The sequence below is a fragment of the Sodiomyces alkalinus genome (genome assembly GCF_003711515.1).
Source record: "Sodiomyces alkalinus F11 unplaced genomic scaffold SODALscaffold_1, whole genome shotgun sequence".
Classification (NCBI taxonomy): Eukaryota; Fungi; Ascomycota; class Sordariomycetes; order Glomerellales; family Plectosphaerellaceae; genus Sodiomyces; species Sodiomyces alkalinus.
Genome location: NW_021167079.1, coordinates 2,389,027 through 2,403,957, shown reverse-complemented (window position 1 = coordinate 2,403,957; position 14,931 = coordinate 2,389,027). Strand labels below are relative to the sequence as shown.

Below are 14,931 nucleotides of genomic sequence, written 5' to 3'. Positions count from 1 at the left end.
CCCCAAACTTTACCCCTGACCGCTGCGAGCTGCACATCATCCAACTTGACGACACCTCTTTCTCGCTGCGCAGCCGACCGAACGGGTCGTGGGGAGCCAGCCGAAGAACATTTTCTCGCGAGGAAAAAGGTTAGAAGGAGTCTGGCGAGGGATACCGCGCGCGGGCCTTGCTGTACTCTTTAGAATGTTTCCTTGACGCCTTGTTCTTGAGGCTCCTAATTTTACAGATATTGTCAGTCAAAAGTGAACGTCACTTTTGCCTTTTTTTTTTTTTTTTTTTTTGTTCTTTTCTTTTTCTCGCCCCGCCAGGGCGGAAGGGTTGGACAAGAAAACTTACGTGACTTTTTTCTGCGTCCACTCGAGATCCGCGCGAACTTCCTGCGCATCGCGGTAGCCCTCGTTGAAGCGCTCGCGAGTCTTCGCGAGGCGTGCTTGTGCCTTTTGCTGGAGTTCGAGGAGTTCGCGGTGCTTAGCGTTGAGCTTGCCGGAACTGTGCCGGTTGGATACCCAAGGTCAGCAGCTAACGTCTCGTGGTTCTGTGCGATGCGGAAAAACACACAGGAAAAGGAGAATCGGTGGAGAAATAGTAACTCACGTTTGTGCCTGGATAGCGATGTTGCGATCTAGCGGGATGGGATCGAAGGACTGGGCAAAACGATCCTGCATATACTCATTGAGGTCGACACCGGAAGCGGAGGCGGCGCTCTCAAAGTCGCCGCTCTGGCTGCCTGCGTAGCTCGAGTTGGCGACGGAGTAGCCGCTGGGCTGGCTATAGGAAGGACCGGTGCCTGAACTGACGGATTCGTCGACCTCTGGTGGGGAGACGGAGTAGGCGCTGCTGCTGTAGTCGCGCTCACGTCCCTTGGAGGAGATGGGCATGGGGAGTGAATAGGGCTGGACAAACTGAGTCGACATGCTGGGCCAGAAGGTAGGAGATAGAATGTGGGTATGGATAATGAAGAGAGGAGATCTAGCTGAACAGCCCTGGACTAAAGCTTGATACCGAGGTAGGCTGCTTTGGGGTTGTAGACCGGTAGATGCTGGAACACTGGGCAGAGAAGGATATGCTCAACCTGTACGGCAAAAGGGTGAAGTGAACTTGGACGAGTGTACCGAAAAGTACAGAAGAAGATTAAAAGAAAGGAAGGTTGAATCCAGCTCAAGCCGCCAAAATCTGCCCTTTTATACTTTTCAGAGACACCCCGGCCGGTATTTCGAGCCCGGGGGGGATGACATGCCAACGCTCAATTCGCCGAGAAGGCCTCGTCCATGGTATCTTCTATCATTGACCCCGCTCGTGGGACGAGCAGGTCAGGGATGGATTAGTCCTAGCACGGTTATACGGAACGACTGAGGGCGAGATCCCGGCTGATATGGAGGAGGAGGGGGGCGATAGACTATGGACAGACCAGCTTCCATTAGGCGGGTCTGGATGCCGGGGTGTACCCCTGCTCCCGTTTGTCCAGATTTCAACAGTAAGAGCAGTAAGAGACAGAGAAAGAAAGAGAGGGAAAGAGCCAACATGTCGGTGTCTAAGTCGGGCGTCTTTCTCTTTCCGAAGGGGGTGTATAATAGACCCAAACGGAGTTGGGGCCCGGCGCTGACATCATGTGAAGGACGAGATAAAGGGACTCGTTCATCGGACACGAGAACGGAAAGACGTCTGTTCGTCTGTATCGAGCAAAAGAACTAATGGGTCGGTCATAGTACGGAGACTCCGAAGGGAGAAAATTAGCCGGTCAGTATATAGCAAGGTCAGGGGAAAAGGGACCGACAGGTGGCTGCATATGCCGAGTATCAGGGTAGGTGTTGGGATAGACAGTCCCATGGTGGAAGGTGGATGTGTTCTCAAAGAGGCAAACGGAGTGCGAGAGCGAGAGTGCGTATAGAGAGAAGAGAAGAAAACGTCAAGAAAGATCGATGATATGGATAGACCAGGTCGGAATGTAGTAGACAGAGTCCTGTCCGGCCATGCGTAGTCCGGCCATGCGGACGTGGGGCTCTGTGGGAGAAGGGCGCGTGTGGCACAGGGGTAGGGTTTGGGGGTAGACTCGGAATGAACATGTAGCCACACCCTCTCTACCGTCTACCATGGGCCGTGTCGAGTGCAACATCTCCGCGTCTATGAGCGCATAGGTGGGCAGTAACGTGCAAGTAAAGGGGTAAGAGGTGTGGGAAAGTGAGTGATAAACCAACGTGTGGGAGAAACAGCCAGAAGAAGCCGTAGTGAGTTATACGGGGGAGTTCCTGGAACTGGAGGAGAGAGGGGAGGGTGGAAGTAGTCAAGTTGAGGAGAGCCGAGACATATGCGCCATAGTGGTGTGTCCTGCGTACTGTGGCAGTAAGGAAGAAGCCCGATGCAGCGTGTCAGGAAGCCGGCCGAACAGACCTCAGGGTGATATAAATCTCCATTGAGGGACGCCATGTACCGATCAGGTCTTCGGCTCGGCTTGTCTTGCATGGTAAGTACGTTGTACTCCCTCTGTTAAGGAAGGGGTGTCATTAGAGTACAAGATGATGAGATACATACAGACCAAGTCGACTTGGACAAGCATGGTAAAGGGGACGTCCATGGCAAGAGTCGAGGGCGGCCCATTAGACGCAAGCAGGTGTCCAAACGGAGAGCGGAGAGAGGGAGGGAGCGGCCGGGAGACAAAACGGCCGACTCACATTGGATGGTCCAAATACGTTGACGGAATACTGCGCCGTTTGGTTCACGTTGCGTGGGTCTAGCTCCTTCGTCAAGTGTCTCTTGTTGGCCAGAGTTGCATGGTGGCAGAACGGCGTGAGGGTATGCAGTAGAGGAGCGGAGAGGGAGCGGAGAGGGAACGGAGAGGGAACGGAGAGGGAACGGAGAAGTGGTGACGGTGGGCGTGGGCTTGGGCATGGGCATGGGCATGACGCAGGACCACGGGATGTCAGGAATGGAGCTGCGCTGCAGAAGCACCCGAGAACCCATACAGAAAGATGCAGATGCGAGATGGCATTGGTCCCTTGGCTGAGAATTACCTGGATCCCCGGATGACTGGCGTGCTTCCTGGAGGACTAGAGTCAAGAGGGATGGTGTAGTAGGAAGAGTAGATGATCTGGCATGCGCAGAAAACGAAGTCAGGCCAGGTTAGGCAGAAGTGCAGCAGTTAGCTCGGGCTCTCAAGATCCTCTCCGGAGCCGCGTCTTCGTCGATTTACTTTCCCTCTTCACCTGATGCTGGTGGTGTTGATGCGTTGTCAGGTTGGGAACCGAACCGGACGGACGGCAATATAGAGGCCTAACCGACTGGATCACGTCCCATAAGGTAGTCAAGTCAGTCTCTTTGCTCGACTGCGCAATATCCTTACAATGTACACTCCCGGGAGATTTTGTCGAATTTCCATTGGTTTATTATACATCGTCCATCTTGTGCCCAATGGCCCCGATGGACGAGATGCCTAGTGGGGTTGCAGTCAGCGGTGTAACCGTGTTGGACGTGAGGTATTCTGGAAGCAGGGATTCCATCGGCGGGTGGGGCCCTACCTGTTGTCGGGAAATGGGCAGATGTACAACGTATCGAAGATGCATCCATAGGTACTATGAACATGTCGAATGAGCTCTGTGGATATAATAGACAATTGTACAGGTACAACGTAATGGGTCCCATGTAAGACTGATAATAATACACCTCTGCCACGGTTAGAAACGTTAGCTCAAAACTTAGCCCTATATCTTGATCGATTATTAGATTACGCTGCTAATCCGTACTCTTCCACCTATTTTATATAAGGAGGCATAAAAGTAAATGTCGTCACGAGGCTGACGTTAGGATAATTGAAGCTATGGGAAGAGCTGAAGGCAGATATCGAGGCTGTTTAGGAAGCCGTAGATGAATCCGTAGTCTGTAGATCGTCCTCGACAACAAGCAGCCAGCAGGCTATTCAGAGCACATGACCCGGTTCCTTCTAGTAACATTCTTAGCAGTTCTCAACGCGATCCAACCAGAGTATCGGGCTTTTAACGGAACCAGCCCAAGTCTTGTCTGACAATGGTGGTGTGGATACGGGCGTGGGCATAAATTCTTTGTCGTGTGTGTGGTCTTGCAAGTATCTCCATGCTCCGGTTGAATATCTGGCTTCCCATCTCCCGTTACTCCCATCATTCCTGTCCAATGCGGAACAAAATTGGTCTCTATTCAATAATCCAAACGAGCCGTCATCTGTTGTAGATAGTATTCGTCTGACTGACCAACGCCAATGCATATCTTGGGTTCTTCTGCCACAAGGAATAGTGAATTCCACTATGCTGTGCCATTGGAAGCAGCGGGGGGCCTTCTTAGACTCAGTTGTAGCGAATGGGAGCCGCCAATGAAATTGATCCCAGGGCCCAGATGTTAAGCTACTGCGTATTTCATGGCCCTCAAGTCCTTGGCAAGGAGAGGGGGAGGGTTGAACTTGCGGGGGACCCGTGGGAGGGAGCCCAGTCCATCAAAAGACGAAGATAGGCCTAATGCTGTAACTGAACACATACTGGATGCATGATTCGAGTAGGCTCGTCCGTCAAGGAACCCAAGGTATTTCGTACGAGGCGTGTGTCATCGGCTGCAAGTCATGAGAAGCACTTTCTTCCCCTCTCGCTCTCGATACAGACCACCTCCAACCTCGGCCAAACACTGATGTTCCCGGTCTTCTAACATTGGTACCAACCCGGCAGATTTTTCTTTCGCCTCACCGATATACCGAGCGAGCGTGTAGCATTGGGAAAGAAGAATGGTCAACTACCTTGGAGCCTTATTAGCAGCTGTAAAGCGAATCCTACGCCAGACCCCTCCTCCCTCCTAATATTTACCCCAACCCGACTTACAGCGTCCTGGCGTGTGTATCTTTAAAGTAGGTAGGACAGATGACACAGACCTGAACCACTGGACACAACGAAAAGATGTATGTGTTTGTGAAAGGCGTGGGGTAAGGAGTGAGGGAAGGATTGAAACAAATGTCTGTCTGCATCGCTCGAGATGATGACGTACGGGGGGAGTTCCATGTGTGCTGTATGCTGTACGCTGTACGCTGTATGCTGTATGCTGTATGCACTCTTAGAGCACTTACATGGATGTCGTCAAAGGAAATGCAGGGCCGGGGTGTTCCGAGATGCATGTTCTTCTGGGGGTTTTCTTTTCTTTTTCAACCTTTTCTGCCAATTATTCTTCGAACCAACGGCGGCATTTTTCGGTGACGTTCCACTATCCTATTGGGAGGAGCCGACTGAGAATCGCCAGAAACACGCCAAAAGCTAAGAACCCCTTAAGGGTAAAGTGTATCGACAGACTTGACGTAGAAGGTTTCTACGTAATTAGTTACCTAGTTCCTTCGCATAAGCGGGGTGTGCAGTCTCCGGGGGGAAAAAGGAAAAACAGAAAAAAAGAGAACCAAACTCCCCCGGGTGGGCTCGAACCACCAACCTCTCGATTAACAGTCGAACGCGCTAGCCAATTGCGCCACGGAGGATGCTTGCTGTCAATGGATGCTCTAGTCAAGCTGTCAAACTGCGACCACAAAGGCGATGTCACGTTGACGACAAGACGTACAAAGTACAACACGGATACATAGATGACACATAGAGAATTTCTTGGGTGTGTTTATTCTGTAGAGGACAAGCAATACGTCGGCTCGTGAGCTTTGCGATGCGCGGACGGAATACGATTATACGAGAACGGAATAGCAACAGAAGAAGCACAAGTGTTTCCCACCACCTTCCTTTCCAAACAGCGGATGCCCTGAACCACGGACAGCTCTTTAAATCCATTTCTTTCCAAGTCGTATTGGCATGAGCTCGCGGTATACGCGATACACAAGTAATACCGCGCCCAGGTTTCCTCGTATCCAAAGCTTAGCCTCTCTTGGTTCAGATACGATCCGAGGCAACTTGATACCGGGTCCCATACGAGACGGTCGAGATCTCGGCAGTTACAGAACGTCTGTCGTGCGAACCGGAATTTTCGCGGCAACATACAGCACCGTCGTCGCCTTATGATGCCCTTGTTCTGGCTGTTGAACCGCTTTACGTCGTAGACGACCACCTATATTTAACTTGTCGCAGCCGTCATCGGATGAAACCGGTTGGTCGATGTTTGGTCGATGTTTGAACTCGCACCGCGTAACGAACCGTCTTCGATGAGGAGGCTCTTTGAACGACGGTGACGATGGTACACGGCATTTCGAGGAGAATAATAATTTCATGTCTAAATAGGTCAGATATATTGGGGGAAACTATAGTACATGTCGTGATGTTGTCTCGTCTACCTACCCTGTCCTCAGCGTCTATTTCCCTGACTGACCGGTCTTGTGCTGTTTCACCTTGTCGGTGTGCTTGATATTACGGATAGAAAGATCCGGGCAAGGTCGGCGGCTCCCGTGGACGCATAACGCCCTGCCGTCGATCTAGCCGCATGCACAGAGATCGGTTAAATGCAGAGAAGACAAGGGATGTGGTTCCATTCTAGTCTTGACCCGAGTTCTAGCCAATATCGCCCAGCACTGTGAACCACCCACTCGACCCCCGTCTCATTTTGTCTCGTCTCGTCTCGTCTCGTCTCGTCTAGTCTCGTCATGGATCTGTTGCCGTGTACGGAGCAGTGACAAAAAGTGTGCACAAGGTCACAAAACTCAGCCAAAAAGCTTGAGGAAGCCCCAAATGCCCAGGCCACTGAGCACGGGAATGGTGAGGTTATCATCCCACCCGAAGAGGTCCACCACCTCACTAGCGGCAGCCACGAAGCCGCTCCATATGCTCACGACGGCCAGCGCCAAGGAGCCGGTGATGGCCGCCTGCGCACCGGACAAGCCCAGGGCGTGCGACGCCACCTCGGGCAGCCGCAGGACGTTCCGGAACATGAAGGTCTCGTCGCCGGGCATGGGCCCGATGGTGGGGGCGAGCCACCCCCAGAAGAAGGCGGACGAGCCGACGCCGACGAGGAAGGCCGCGAGGGACCCGGCGAGGGACTTGCCGCGGCGGATGCGCGGGGTGTAGCAGCCCCAGAGGCGGCCGAAGGTGCTGGCGGCCGTGTCGCACCAGCTGAGGAGGAGGACGCCCATGACGCCGACGTCCTTGGGGAAGAAGTAGAGGACGATCCAGGCGCCGAGCAGGTAGAAGATGACGCCGTTGTAGCCCGCGTATTCGCTCTCGCGCATCAGCGCCCCGAGCACGGACACGTAGAACCGGTTGAAGCCGGCGAAGTGGTGGCGGAGGTAGTCGGTGGCGGCGATGGGGATCAGCGCGGCCATGAGCCACGGCGCGACGGCCACGGTCCGGGTGCCCGACACGTAGAGCCAGATGGTGAAGAAGCCGATGGAGACGTGGAGGACTTTCCTCGGCACCTCGTGCCTGTGGACGAAGGTCCGCCATTTCCGGTGGATGGGTATCAGGCCGAGCGGACTGGGGCTGCGGCTGAAGTCGCGCCAGCTCCAGCCGGACGGTGCGGCCGAGGGGACGGCGAGATGGCCGTTTGTTTTTGTTGGGAGAGCCGAAGCCTTCGTGCTGCCGTTGGGCGCGGCGATACCGACACCGACAGCGCTGGGAATAGGTTCGCTCGGAAGTACGGGAGATTTACTCTTGCCGGAAGTCGTCATCGGGGCGATCTTCCGCATCTCCATGGGAGACCGGCTTCGGGTGCGGGCTCTCCTCAGTTCGACGGGATCCGAGTCCTCATCTTCGTCCCCCTCCCTTTCCTCGACCGGATGTGATGTCGCTTTCCGCCTGCGGGCAACCGAGCGCGTGGTCGGGCCTGCGTAGCCGTCCTGTGACGACGCTGCTGCTGCCTCTTGTAGCTCGGAAGGCGTCGGGCTCGGGGAGACGACGCGCGGGGTGGCGGGTGTTGGGCGCGAGGCGGCCTGCTTGCTTCGGGTAGACATGTCGTAGGGGAAAGGCGGGAGGGCAGGCGAGGGTAAGGGCCCGGCGAGACAGGGCTGGAAAGAAAAGAAACGAAAGGGCCAAAAGAGAGAGTGGAGATGTCTGTCCTTCCTCGAGGAACGCGTCGGCGCCGAGCCGCTGCTGTCACTGCCACTGCCACTGCCACTGCTACTGCCACTGCTGGGCCGTTCACCGAAGAGAAAATCGAAAAGACGGTTCTGGCGCCTATGACGCTGCGAGTGGAGGATGGACGCGGCGTCGGTTATCGGATCCAGCGTGATGGCGACTGAAGTGGATGCAGCAGAGTAGGCCTCTGCCGCATGATGGTCCCAACGGGTCGTTCGATGGGAGGGACACAGACGGGGACACGACGGCGGACGCGGACTCGGACACGGACAAGGAAGCCACGGCGAACATGCGGCCTCCTGAGATAAAGCCCGAGGGGAAGGAGGGTGGGGATAAGAGGATGTATGTGAATGGGGCGGTCGGATTTTGCGGAACAACCGTTGTTCGAGTCGTGTGTCTTCGAGGCCGGTGGAGTCGGAAGAGGAACGAACTGCGAACCAACCAAGGTAGGGAATATTGCGCCACTGGTGGCTTGAGATAACAAGAGAAGAGGAGCGAGGAAGCGGAGGATTCGTCAGTTGCTATCGGGACTGCCGGGAAGTACGGAGTAGGTAGAGAGACTTTGTTGGATGCCGGGCTGCTGATAGAAGTATGTAGGTCAGGTATGTAGGTACCAACGGACAGTCTAAGAGTCCGAAGGGAATTTTTTCTCCTTGTCGCTTTCCGGGGTCCCCTCCCACCAAAGCGGCCCAAGCGTCTGCGGCAATACTCCGTAGCCTTTTTTTTCTTTTTTTTCTTTTTTTTTCTTTTTTTTTAAACCTCCTTATGCTAAGCGGTTAACCCCCACTTAGTTAGCTGGGCTTCGTTATGTACACGTAGCAGAGGCTATTCGTGCGAGGTTACAGATAAACTGATATTGAAGACTATGGCTAAGCTGATAGTAGGTCTGGGTCCGAGTAGGGCGAAAAGTTGAGCTGAGGGTTGCTATGGGGCTATTCATTAAGGTCACGTGACTAAGGATCTTAGGTAACCACCCTTATAATAGGTAGGAGAAAATACTCTTATTTATTAAGGTCACGTGACTAAAGTTCTTAGGTAACCACACGAATAATAGGTAGGAGAAAAACACCCTTAGTTATTAAGGTCACGTGACTAAATATCTTAGGTAACTACCCTTATAATAAATAGGAGAAAAACTCTCTTATTTATTAAGGTTATATAACTAAATATCTTAGGTAATTACTCTTATAATAAATAGGGGAAAAACTTTCTTATTAATTAGGATTATATAACTAAATATCTTAGATAACTACTCTTATAATAAGTAGGAGAAAACCTCTCTTATTTATTAAGGTTATATAACTAAATATCTTAAGTAACTACCCTTATGATAAATAGAAGAAAAACTCTCTTATTTATTAAGATTATATAACTAAATATCTTAGGTAACTACCCCTATAATAGTTAAGAGAAACTCTTTTATTTATTACGGTTATATACCTAGATATCTTAGGTAATTACCCTTATAATAGGTAGGAGAGTAATACTCTTATTTATTAAGGTTATATAACTAAGTATCTTAGGTAACTACTATTATAATAAGTAAAAGAAAAATACTCTTTATAATAATATACAAGTTCCTTTTAGTACTCATAGAAAAGCACTCTTTATAATAAGTAATATAATAACCCTTAATAGAAATACCCCTTATAATATATTTAATATAATCGCGAAATAGTTTAACTAATTAATTAGGCGTATTAGGAAAAAAGGGGGAAAAACACGTTAATATATTACGACACGACTCGTAAAGCTAGGAGAGACGATATTTCCCTAGGGTGACTAATCAGAAAGCAGACCCACACCTACCCTCAGCTTAACTTTTCCCAGCCACCCCCCCACACCTACCCTCAGCTCAGCCTCCTAGTTGGATATCAGTTTACATGTAGTCTCATTCGTGCAAGGGTGCAAGCGTAGTGATGTCAGATCGAAGATGCTAAAGATGATAAAGATGTCAACCTTTCGGCTTTGAATCCGAAGACGGGACAGAAACAAATGATTTACACAATAAACACGTATGTAGAAGACCGGATGACTTCGTTTTGTGGTAGTCTGGCCGCTCCCAGCATTAAGAACAGGTCGATCAGTCGGTGCTGTTGTCGTGTGACACCGAAAGAGGCTTGGCTTGGGCTGTGTGAGAGAACGTTACTTTAGTATTCGTACCTACGTACGTACCTAAGGTACTAGTACGGGTACGGGGTCTTACCAAGGTAGGTACTGATCCTCTAAACTTCTGAAAAGTACCTAGGTATTTCTTCTGATCTAATCAGGATAAGATAAGGTAACAAACAAACGATAAGATAACCACCTGGGGAAAAAGTTTCGATTGATGCGCAAGAAACGAGAATGTGAATGGATGCAGTTCCCGTGAGCATCTTCGTATACTGGAATTAATTGTAGAGGCCATCGACCGTTCAAACAACGCAATGGCCCCGGCTGAGAAGAAGAAAGACCCAAGAGATTGGCGCGGCCTCACCCCTCCTCTAGCGGAGTAAGCAGTCGCTCTTCTCCCTCCCCCTCCTTCTCTGCCTCTTGCCTCTCCCAGCCACCGCATACTCAAGCCTAACCTGTTGCCTTTCCAGATGGATCCTCGACTTCGTCTCAAGTCAGGGCTTTCAACGGATGACTCCGGTTCAAGCTGCCTGTGTACCGCAGTTCTTAGGAAATAAGGACGTTGTCGTTGAGGTATGTCTTCCATCTGCGCTCCACGTTCGCCGCTACACTCTACTCTATGTCTCGTCCTGACTTGCTGCGCCAAAGGCCGTAACAGGTAGCGGCAAGACGCTCGCTTTCCTCCTACCTCTCGTTCAGAAACTTGTACGCCTAGAAGAGCCGATAAAACGCGGCCATGTTTTCGCCATTATCGTGTCACCTACCCGCGAACTTGCCGTTCAAATCCACTCCGTCCTCTCCAGCCTCGTCGCCTTCCATGGCCCTTCGGCCGAGATGACCCCCTACCTGAAAGACGACGACAGCAAGAGACCGGATTCCACCGTACCCGTCATCGTACCGCAGTTGCTCGTCGGCGGAACCACCACCACCCAGCAAGACCTCAGCTTCTTCGTCCGCCACGCCCCAAACGTGCTCGTCTCCACCCCCGGCCGTCTCGTCGAGCTCCTCGCCGCCCCGCAGGTCCGATGCCCCCATAACACCTTCGAGATGCTCATCCTCGACGAGGCCGACCGCATCCTCGACATGGGTTTCCGCCAAGACCTGCAGAAGATCCTATCGCGCCTCCCGAAACAGCGTCGCACCGGCCTCTTCAGCGCCTCCGTGTCCGAGGCCGTCTCCCAGATCATCACCGTCGGCCTGCGCAACCCCGTCAAGATCGCCGTGCGCGTCAAGAGCCTCAGAGACGGCAACGTCATTGAGGACCGCAAGATCCCCGCCAGCTTACAAATGTCCTACCTCGTCATCCCCGCGAGCCAGAAGCTGCCCGCCCTTGCGCAACTCGTCGAAAAGCTCCAGCCCCGCCCGCAGCGCAGCATCGTCTTCCTCTCCACCTGCGCCGCCGTCGACTACTTCCAGCACGTCCTCCCCAGCCTCCTCCCGTCCGGCTACAACCTCGTGCCTCTCCACGGCAAGCTCCCAGCCAAGGCCCGCGAAAAGAGCTTCGCCCGCTTCGTCAACGCCGTCTCCCCTTCCATCCTCCTCTGCACCGACCTCGCCGCCCGCGGCCTCGACATCCCCCAAGTCGACCTCGTTTGCCAGGTCGACCCCCCCTCCGACCCCAAAGTCTTCATCCATCGCGCCGGCCGCGCCGGCCGTGCGGGCCGTAAAGGACTCGCCGTGGTCTTCCTCCACCCGGGCCGCGAGGAAGACTACGTCCCCTTCCTCGAAATCCGCAAGACCCCGATCGAACCCCTCCCCAAACCCCACGTGTCCGTGACCGCCGAGGACGCCGAAGCCGCCACCGCCACCATCCGCTCCATCCTCCGCAGCGACCGCGCCTACCACGACAAGGCCCAGCGCGCCTTCGTGAGCTGGGTCCGCAGCTACGCCGCCCACCAGACCTCGTCCATCTTCCGCATCCAGGACCTCGACTGGGCCGACCTCGGCCGCGCCTGGGGCCTCCTCCGCCTCCCCACCATGCCGGAGCTGCGGAGCTGGGACGGCGACCGCACCCTCGGCCTCGGCGAGACCGACTGGGACGCCTTCGCCTACAAGGACAAGGTCCGCGAGAAGGCTCGGCTGGAGGCCCTCGACGCCGAGCGCAATGGCACCGCCGCCGCCGCCGCCGCCGACGGGAAAGAAGACGAAGAGCGCAAGAAGAGGAAGAGGCGGAACACCGAGGCTTGGAGCGACAAGCACGAGAGGGCGGAACTGCGGACCGTGCGCCGGGAGAAGAGGCACAAGCGCCGCGAGAAGGAGCGGGAGCAGAACATGACTGAGGAGGAGAAGGTCAAGTCCATGGAGTTGAAGGAGCTGATCGAGGAGGTGAGACGGCGGAACCAGACCGAGAACGAGGACAAAAAGGAGGATGAGTTTGACGGGTTTTGATGATCAGCCATGCTTGGGCGTCGCGCTGGCGTTTTGGACACGAATATTACTTTTTGTCTTTTGAGCGGGAAGATAGGTACCTACACGTAGAACGTCCTCTTGTCACCAAGTCGAGTCGATATGAAGAAAGGGGAGAGATCTTGAGGCAAGATAGCGGTCGTTTCAGATAGTAAACAGGCAGCACGTCCCAGAAAGGCTCCCGCCAATTTCAGTCTCACGAGTTAACTATGGATAAAAGAAGACAAGAAGCCAGGAAACGAATGAAGGGTATAGAACATGTCCTGACGTTGACCGTACATAAAAATCCCATCGGGGGCTTCCTCGTCCCGTCCCTGAACCAAAGCACCCCAGGTATTATTTCTCGTTCCATTTTCTTCATTCATTCCCGGTTCATATTTGCCCCATGTCCTCCCCTCATACACGTAGCCCACTTGCTCACGGGTATCCTTCAACTCTCCATCGCCGTCGTTTCAGCCAATGAATTGCCGAGGGGTATAGTGGATATCAGAGAAGTAGTAAGTGCGTCGAAACATGACAAGAAAATAATAAAGAAAAAAGAAAGCAGGAAAAAAAGGAGGAAAAACAGGACCTCGCGAGGATGTCGTGGCTGGGCGCATGCGTTGAAGGCATACCGAATTAGTGGTGTCTCAACGGCTGAACACCAAGGCAACGTTGGACTGTTGAAAATCAGGACAAATAGAGCAGCAGTTATCGGGAATGAATCATGACCGGTTGGAAAATCCAGAGTGTGACAATGCATTTCCAAGGTTGGCGGAGAAGGATCCTCCAGGTCAGCCAGCACTCATTACTCAGGGGAACACCCTTTTTTTTCTTTAAATGTTCTCGACAACGCGAGCGTTCATGGCAGTTTGGAAACCGGGATCGTGACCTCCAAAGTCATTGAAGGTCGCGTTGTCCCGTGAGCCGCTGGACTCGCCTGTGGTGTTGGGGGCGTGGAAGTTCTGTCCCACCTCCGGCATGGCTCCGGCGCCGTTGGCGCCTGGTAGGAAGATGACCTTGCTGTTGGCCGACTTGGCCATGGCCTGCATGGCCTCGAGGTAGCGGATCTGCATGGCAGGCGCCGACGAGAGGATGTCGGCAGCCTGGCGCATGAGTTTGGCGGCTTCGACCTAAGGGGTTTTGTGTCAGTCATTTCAAGTTCGAGACATTTGCACAACAACAGCGGAGAAAAAGGGATGCTTTCTAAGAGCGTACCTCGGCCTTGGCGGCAATGATCTTGCTCTCCCCGATTCTCTTGCTCTGGGCGGCCATGGAAAGAGACTCCTGCAACTCTTGGCTGAAGATGATGTCCTTGATCAGCATGCTCTCCACCTGAACACCCCATCCGGCGGCAACATCCTCGATGATCTCGCCGATGGACTGGGCAATTTCCTCGCGGCGCTCAATGACGTCCTGGAGGATGCGGGCACCGAGGACGTGGCGGAGTGTGGTTTGAGTACGCTCAATAAGGGCCTGGCGGACGTTGGAGATACCAAAGGCGGCCTTGTGGGGAGAGACGATGTGGTAGTAGATGACGGATGTGAGGTGAAGGGTGACGTTGTCCTTGGTCATGCAGGTTTGCTGGGGGACCTCTGCGGTAGGAGACTCGGGTTAGACAGCTGTCGAGTTGTACGAAGGGGGGGGGGGGGGCCTTCGGGAGCTTCCAAGAGAGAGGTCTTACCGGCAATCTGGATCTTCACGTCGACGGTGATAAGCTTCTCGCTGAGAGGGTTGACCTTGACCAGACCAGGGTCGACTGCCTGATAGAACTTGCCAAACTTGGTAACCAAACCGACATGGCCCTGGTTAACATGCTTGTAGGGGTTTGGGCAGATGACACAGCATGGGAAGGCACCAAGAGTGCCAATGACGGCACCGGCAGCGTTGACTGTAGGGGGGAAACAAAATTGACCAGGTCAGCGAAAATGGCCTCCTAACAACACGACGATAGAGCGGGGTGCGCAAGAGACGGTGAAGAGGCTTCGTACTCATTGTGCCATACCAGCCCTTGGGATTGGCTTCGGCATCAACAACAGTGGCATAGCTGCGCTGGAGGTCATCCTTCCTCGGAGGCTGGACGGCCATGGGTTGTTGGGGCTTGAAGCCGCCATCGGCAGTGTCCTGCTCGGCAGCGGGCGCCTTGCCCGAGGAGGAGCCTTGCTCGGCGTACGCGGGGGCGCTCATGATGACTGTGGGCGAGAGCGGTCGAGAGCTGGAAGCGGTGTAGTTGGTGTTGTTGCTCTCAGTGGGAGCAAGATTGGGCATGCCAAGTCGGAATTGGACTTTGTTTTGGAACCCCTGTATATCGGATACCTATCTTAGGTAGTCGGATGGCTTGAAAAGATCAATGGGACAAGTTTGCGGGGCAGCAGCGTGTATTTGTACTCGTCGCGAATTTACAGAGTACAGGTAATAATCAGTGCCAGTCTT

The 14,931-nt window shown here is 53.5% G+C and overlaps 7 protein-coding genes and 1 non-coding gene across 8 annotated transcripts; 2 read left to right on the top strand and 6 right to left on the bottom strand.

The window, feature by feature from the left end:
• Position 1: 1 nt before the first annotated feature.
• Positions 2 to 1,079, bottom strand: SODALDRAFT_15046 (hypothetical protein). The gene is made up of 3 exons (XM_028606853.1): positions 596 to 1,079; positions 338 to 490; positions 2 to 215 (listed from the first exon to the last, which is right to left on the bottom strand). Exons 1-3 carry the CDS (start codon positions 913 to 915, stop codon positions 131 to 133), a joined length of 558 nt encoding a protein of 185 aa, XP_028470237.1. The 5' UTR covers positions 916 to 1,079; the 3' UTR covers positions 2 to 130.
• On the bottom strand, positions 1,080 to 1,933 carry SODALDRAFT_15045 (hypothetical protein). Its single transcript, XM_028606852.1, has 3 exons — positions 1,776 to 1,933; positions 1,410 to 1,689; positions 1,080 to 1,279 (listed from the first exon to the last, which is right to left on the bottom strand). The coding sequence occupies exons 1-3, from the start codon at positions 1,785 to 1,787 to the stop codon at positions 1,245 to 1,247; spliced, it is 327 nt and encodes a 108-aa protein (XP_028470236.1). The 5' UTR covers positions 1,788 to 1,933; the 3' UTR covers positions 1,080 to 1,244.
• Positions 1,934 to 2,274: 341 nt separating this feature from the next.
• SODALDRAFT_15096 (hypothetical protein) lies at positions 2,275 to 3,054 on the bottom strand. Its single transcript, XM_028606858.1, has one exon. The coding sequence runs from the start codon at positions 2,957 to 2,959 to the stop codon at positions 2,486 to 2,488; it is 474 nt and encodes a 157-aa protein (XP_028470235.1). The 5' UTR covers positions 2,960 to 3,054; the 3' UTR covers positions 2,275 to 2,485.
• Positions 3,055 to 5,400: 2,346 nt separating this feature from the next.
• Positions 5,401 to 5,474, bottom strand: SODALDRAFT_t5. The gene has a single exon. It is a non-coding gene; the product is annotated as a tRNA-Asn (tRNA).
• A 1,158-nt stretch (positions 5,475 to 6,632) lies between these two features.
• SODALDRAFT_354579 (hypothetical protein) lies at positions 6,633 to 10,376 on the bottom strand (the record flags this gene model as incomplete). The annotated part of the gene is made up of 5 exons (XM_028613743.1): positions 6,633 to 8,161; positions 8,233 to 8,472; positions 9,885 to 9,937; positions 10,006 to 10,120; positions 10,310 to 10,376. The coding sequence occupies 5 exons, from the start codon at positions 10,374 to 10,376 to the stop codon at positions 6,633 to 6,635; spliced, it is 2,004 nt and encodes a 667-aa protein (XP_028470234.1).
• Positions 10,377 to 10,427: 51 nt separating this feature from the next.
• Positions 10,428 to 12,502, top strand: SODALDRAFT_303718 (putative DEAD/DEAH box helicase; the record flags this gene model as incomplete). The annotated part of the gene is made up of 3 exons (XM_028608959.1): positions 10,428 to 10,492; positions 10,584 to 10,686; positions 10,762 to 12,502. The coding sequence occupies 3 exons, from the start codon at positions 10,428 to 10,430 to the stop codon at positions 12,499 to 12,501; spliced, it is 1,908 nt and encodes a 635-aa protein (XP_028470233.1).
• A 112-nt stretch (positions 12,503 to 12,614) lies between these two features.
• On the top strand, positions 12,615 to 13,596 carry SODALDRAFT_14992 (hypothetical protein). The gene has a single exon (XM_028606848.1). It carries the CDS (start codon positions 12,729 to 12,731, stop codon positions 13,227 to 13,229), a length of 501 nt encoding a protein of 166 aa, XP_028470232.1. The 5' UTR covers positions 12,615 to 12,728; the 3' UTR covers positions 13,230 to 13,596.
• Positions 13,335 to 14,685, bottom strand: SODALDRAFT_270190 (SPFH domain/Band 7 family protein; the record flags this gene model as incomplete). Its single annotated transcript, XM_028607704.1, has 4 exons — positions 13,335 to 13,631; positions 13,717 to 14,093; positions 14,183 to 14,389; positions 14,490 to 14,685. The coding sequence occupies 4 exons, from the start codon at positions 14,683 to 14,685 to the stop codon at positions 13,335 to 13,337; spliced, it is 1,077 nt and encodes a 358-aa protein (XP_028470231.1).
• Between the last annotated feature and the right edge of the window lie 246 nt (positions 14,686 to 14,931).

What these genes read in the sequence shown, in the direction of transcription:
- SODALDRAFT_15046 (XM_028606853.1), bottom strand. Translation starts at nt 915, where the DNA reads ATGTCGACTCAGTTTGTCCAGCCCTATTCACTCCCCATGCCCATCTCC. An exon ending in ATCGCTATCCAGGCACAAAC is followed by an intron (nt 491 to 595) that starts GTGAGTTACTAT and finishes CAACCGGCACAG; the next exon opens with TTCCGGCAAGCTCAACGCTA. An exon ending in TGGACGCAGAAAAAAGTCAC is followed by an intron (nt 216 to 337) that starts GTAAGTTTTCTT and finishes CTGTAAAATTAG; the next exon opens with GAGCCTCAAGAACAAGGCGT.
- SODALDRAFT_15045 (XM_028606852.1), bottom strand. An exon ending in GACCCGCCTAATGGAAGCTG is followed by an intron (nt 1,280 to 1,409) that starts GTCTGTCCATAG and finishes GGTCAATGATAG; the next exon opens with AAGATACCATGGACGAGGCC.
- SODALDRAFT_15096 (XM_028606858.1), bottom strand. Translation starts at nt 2,959, where the DNA reads ATGGGTTCTCGGGTGCTTCTGCAGCGCAGCTCCATTCCTGACATCCCG.
- SODALDRAFT_14992 (XM_028606848.1), top strand. Translation starts at nt 12,729, where the DNA reads ATGGATAAAAGAAGACAAGAAGCCAGGAAACGAATGAAGGGTATAGAA.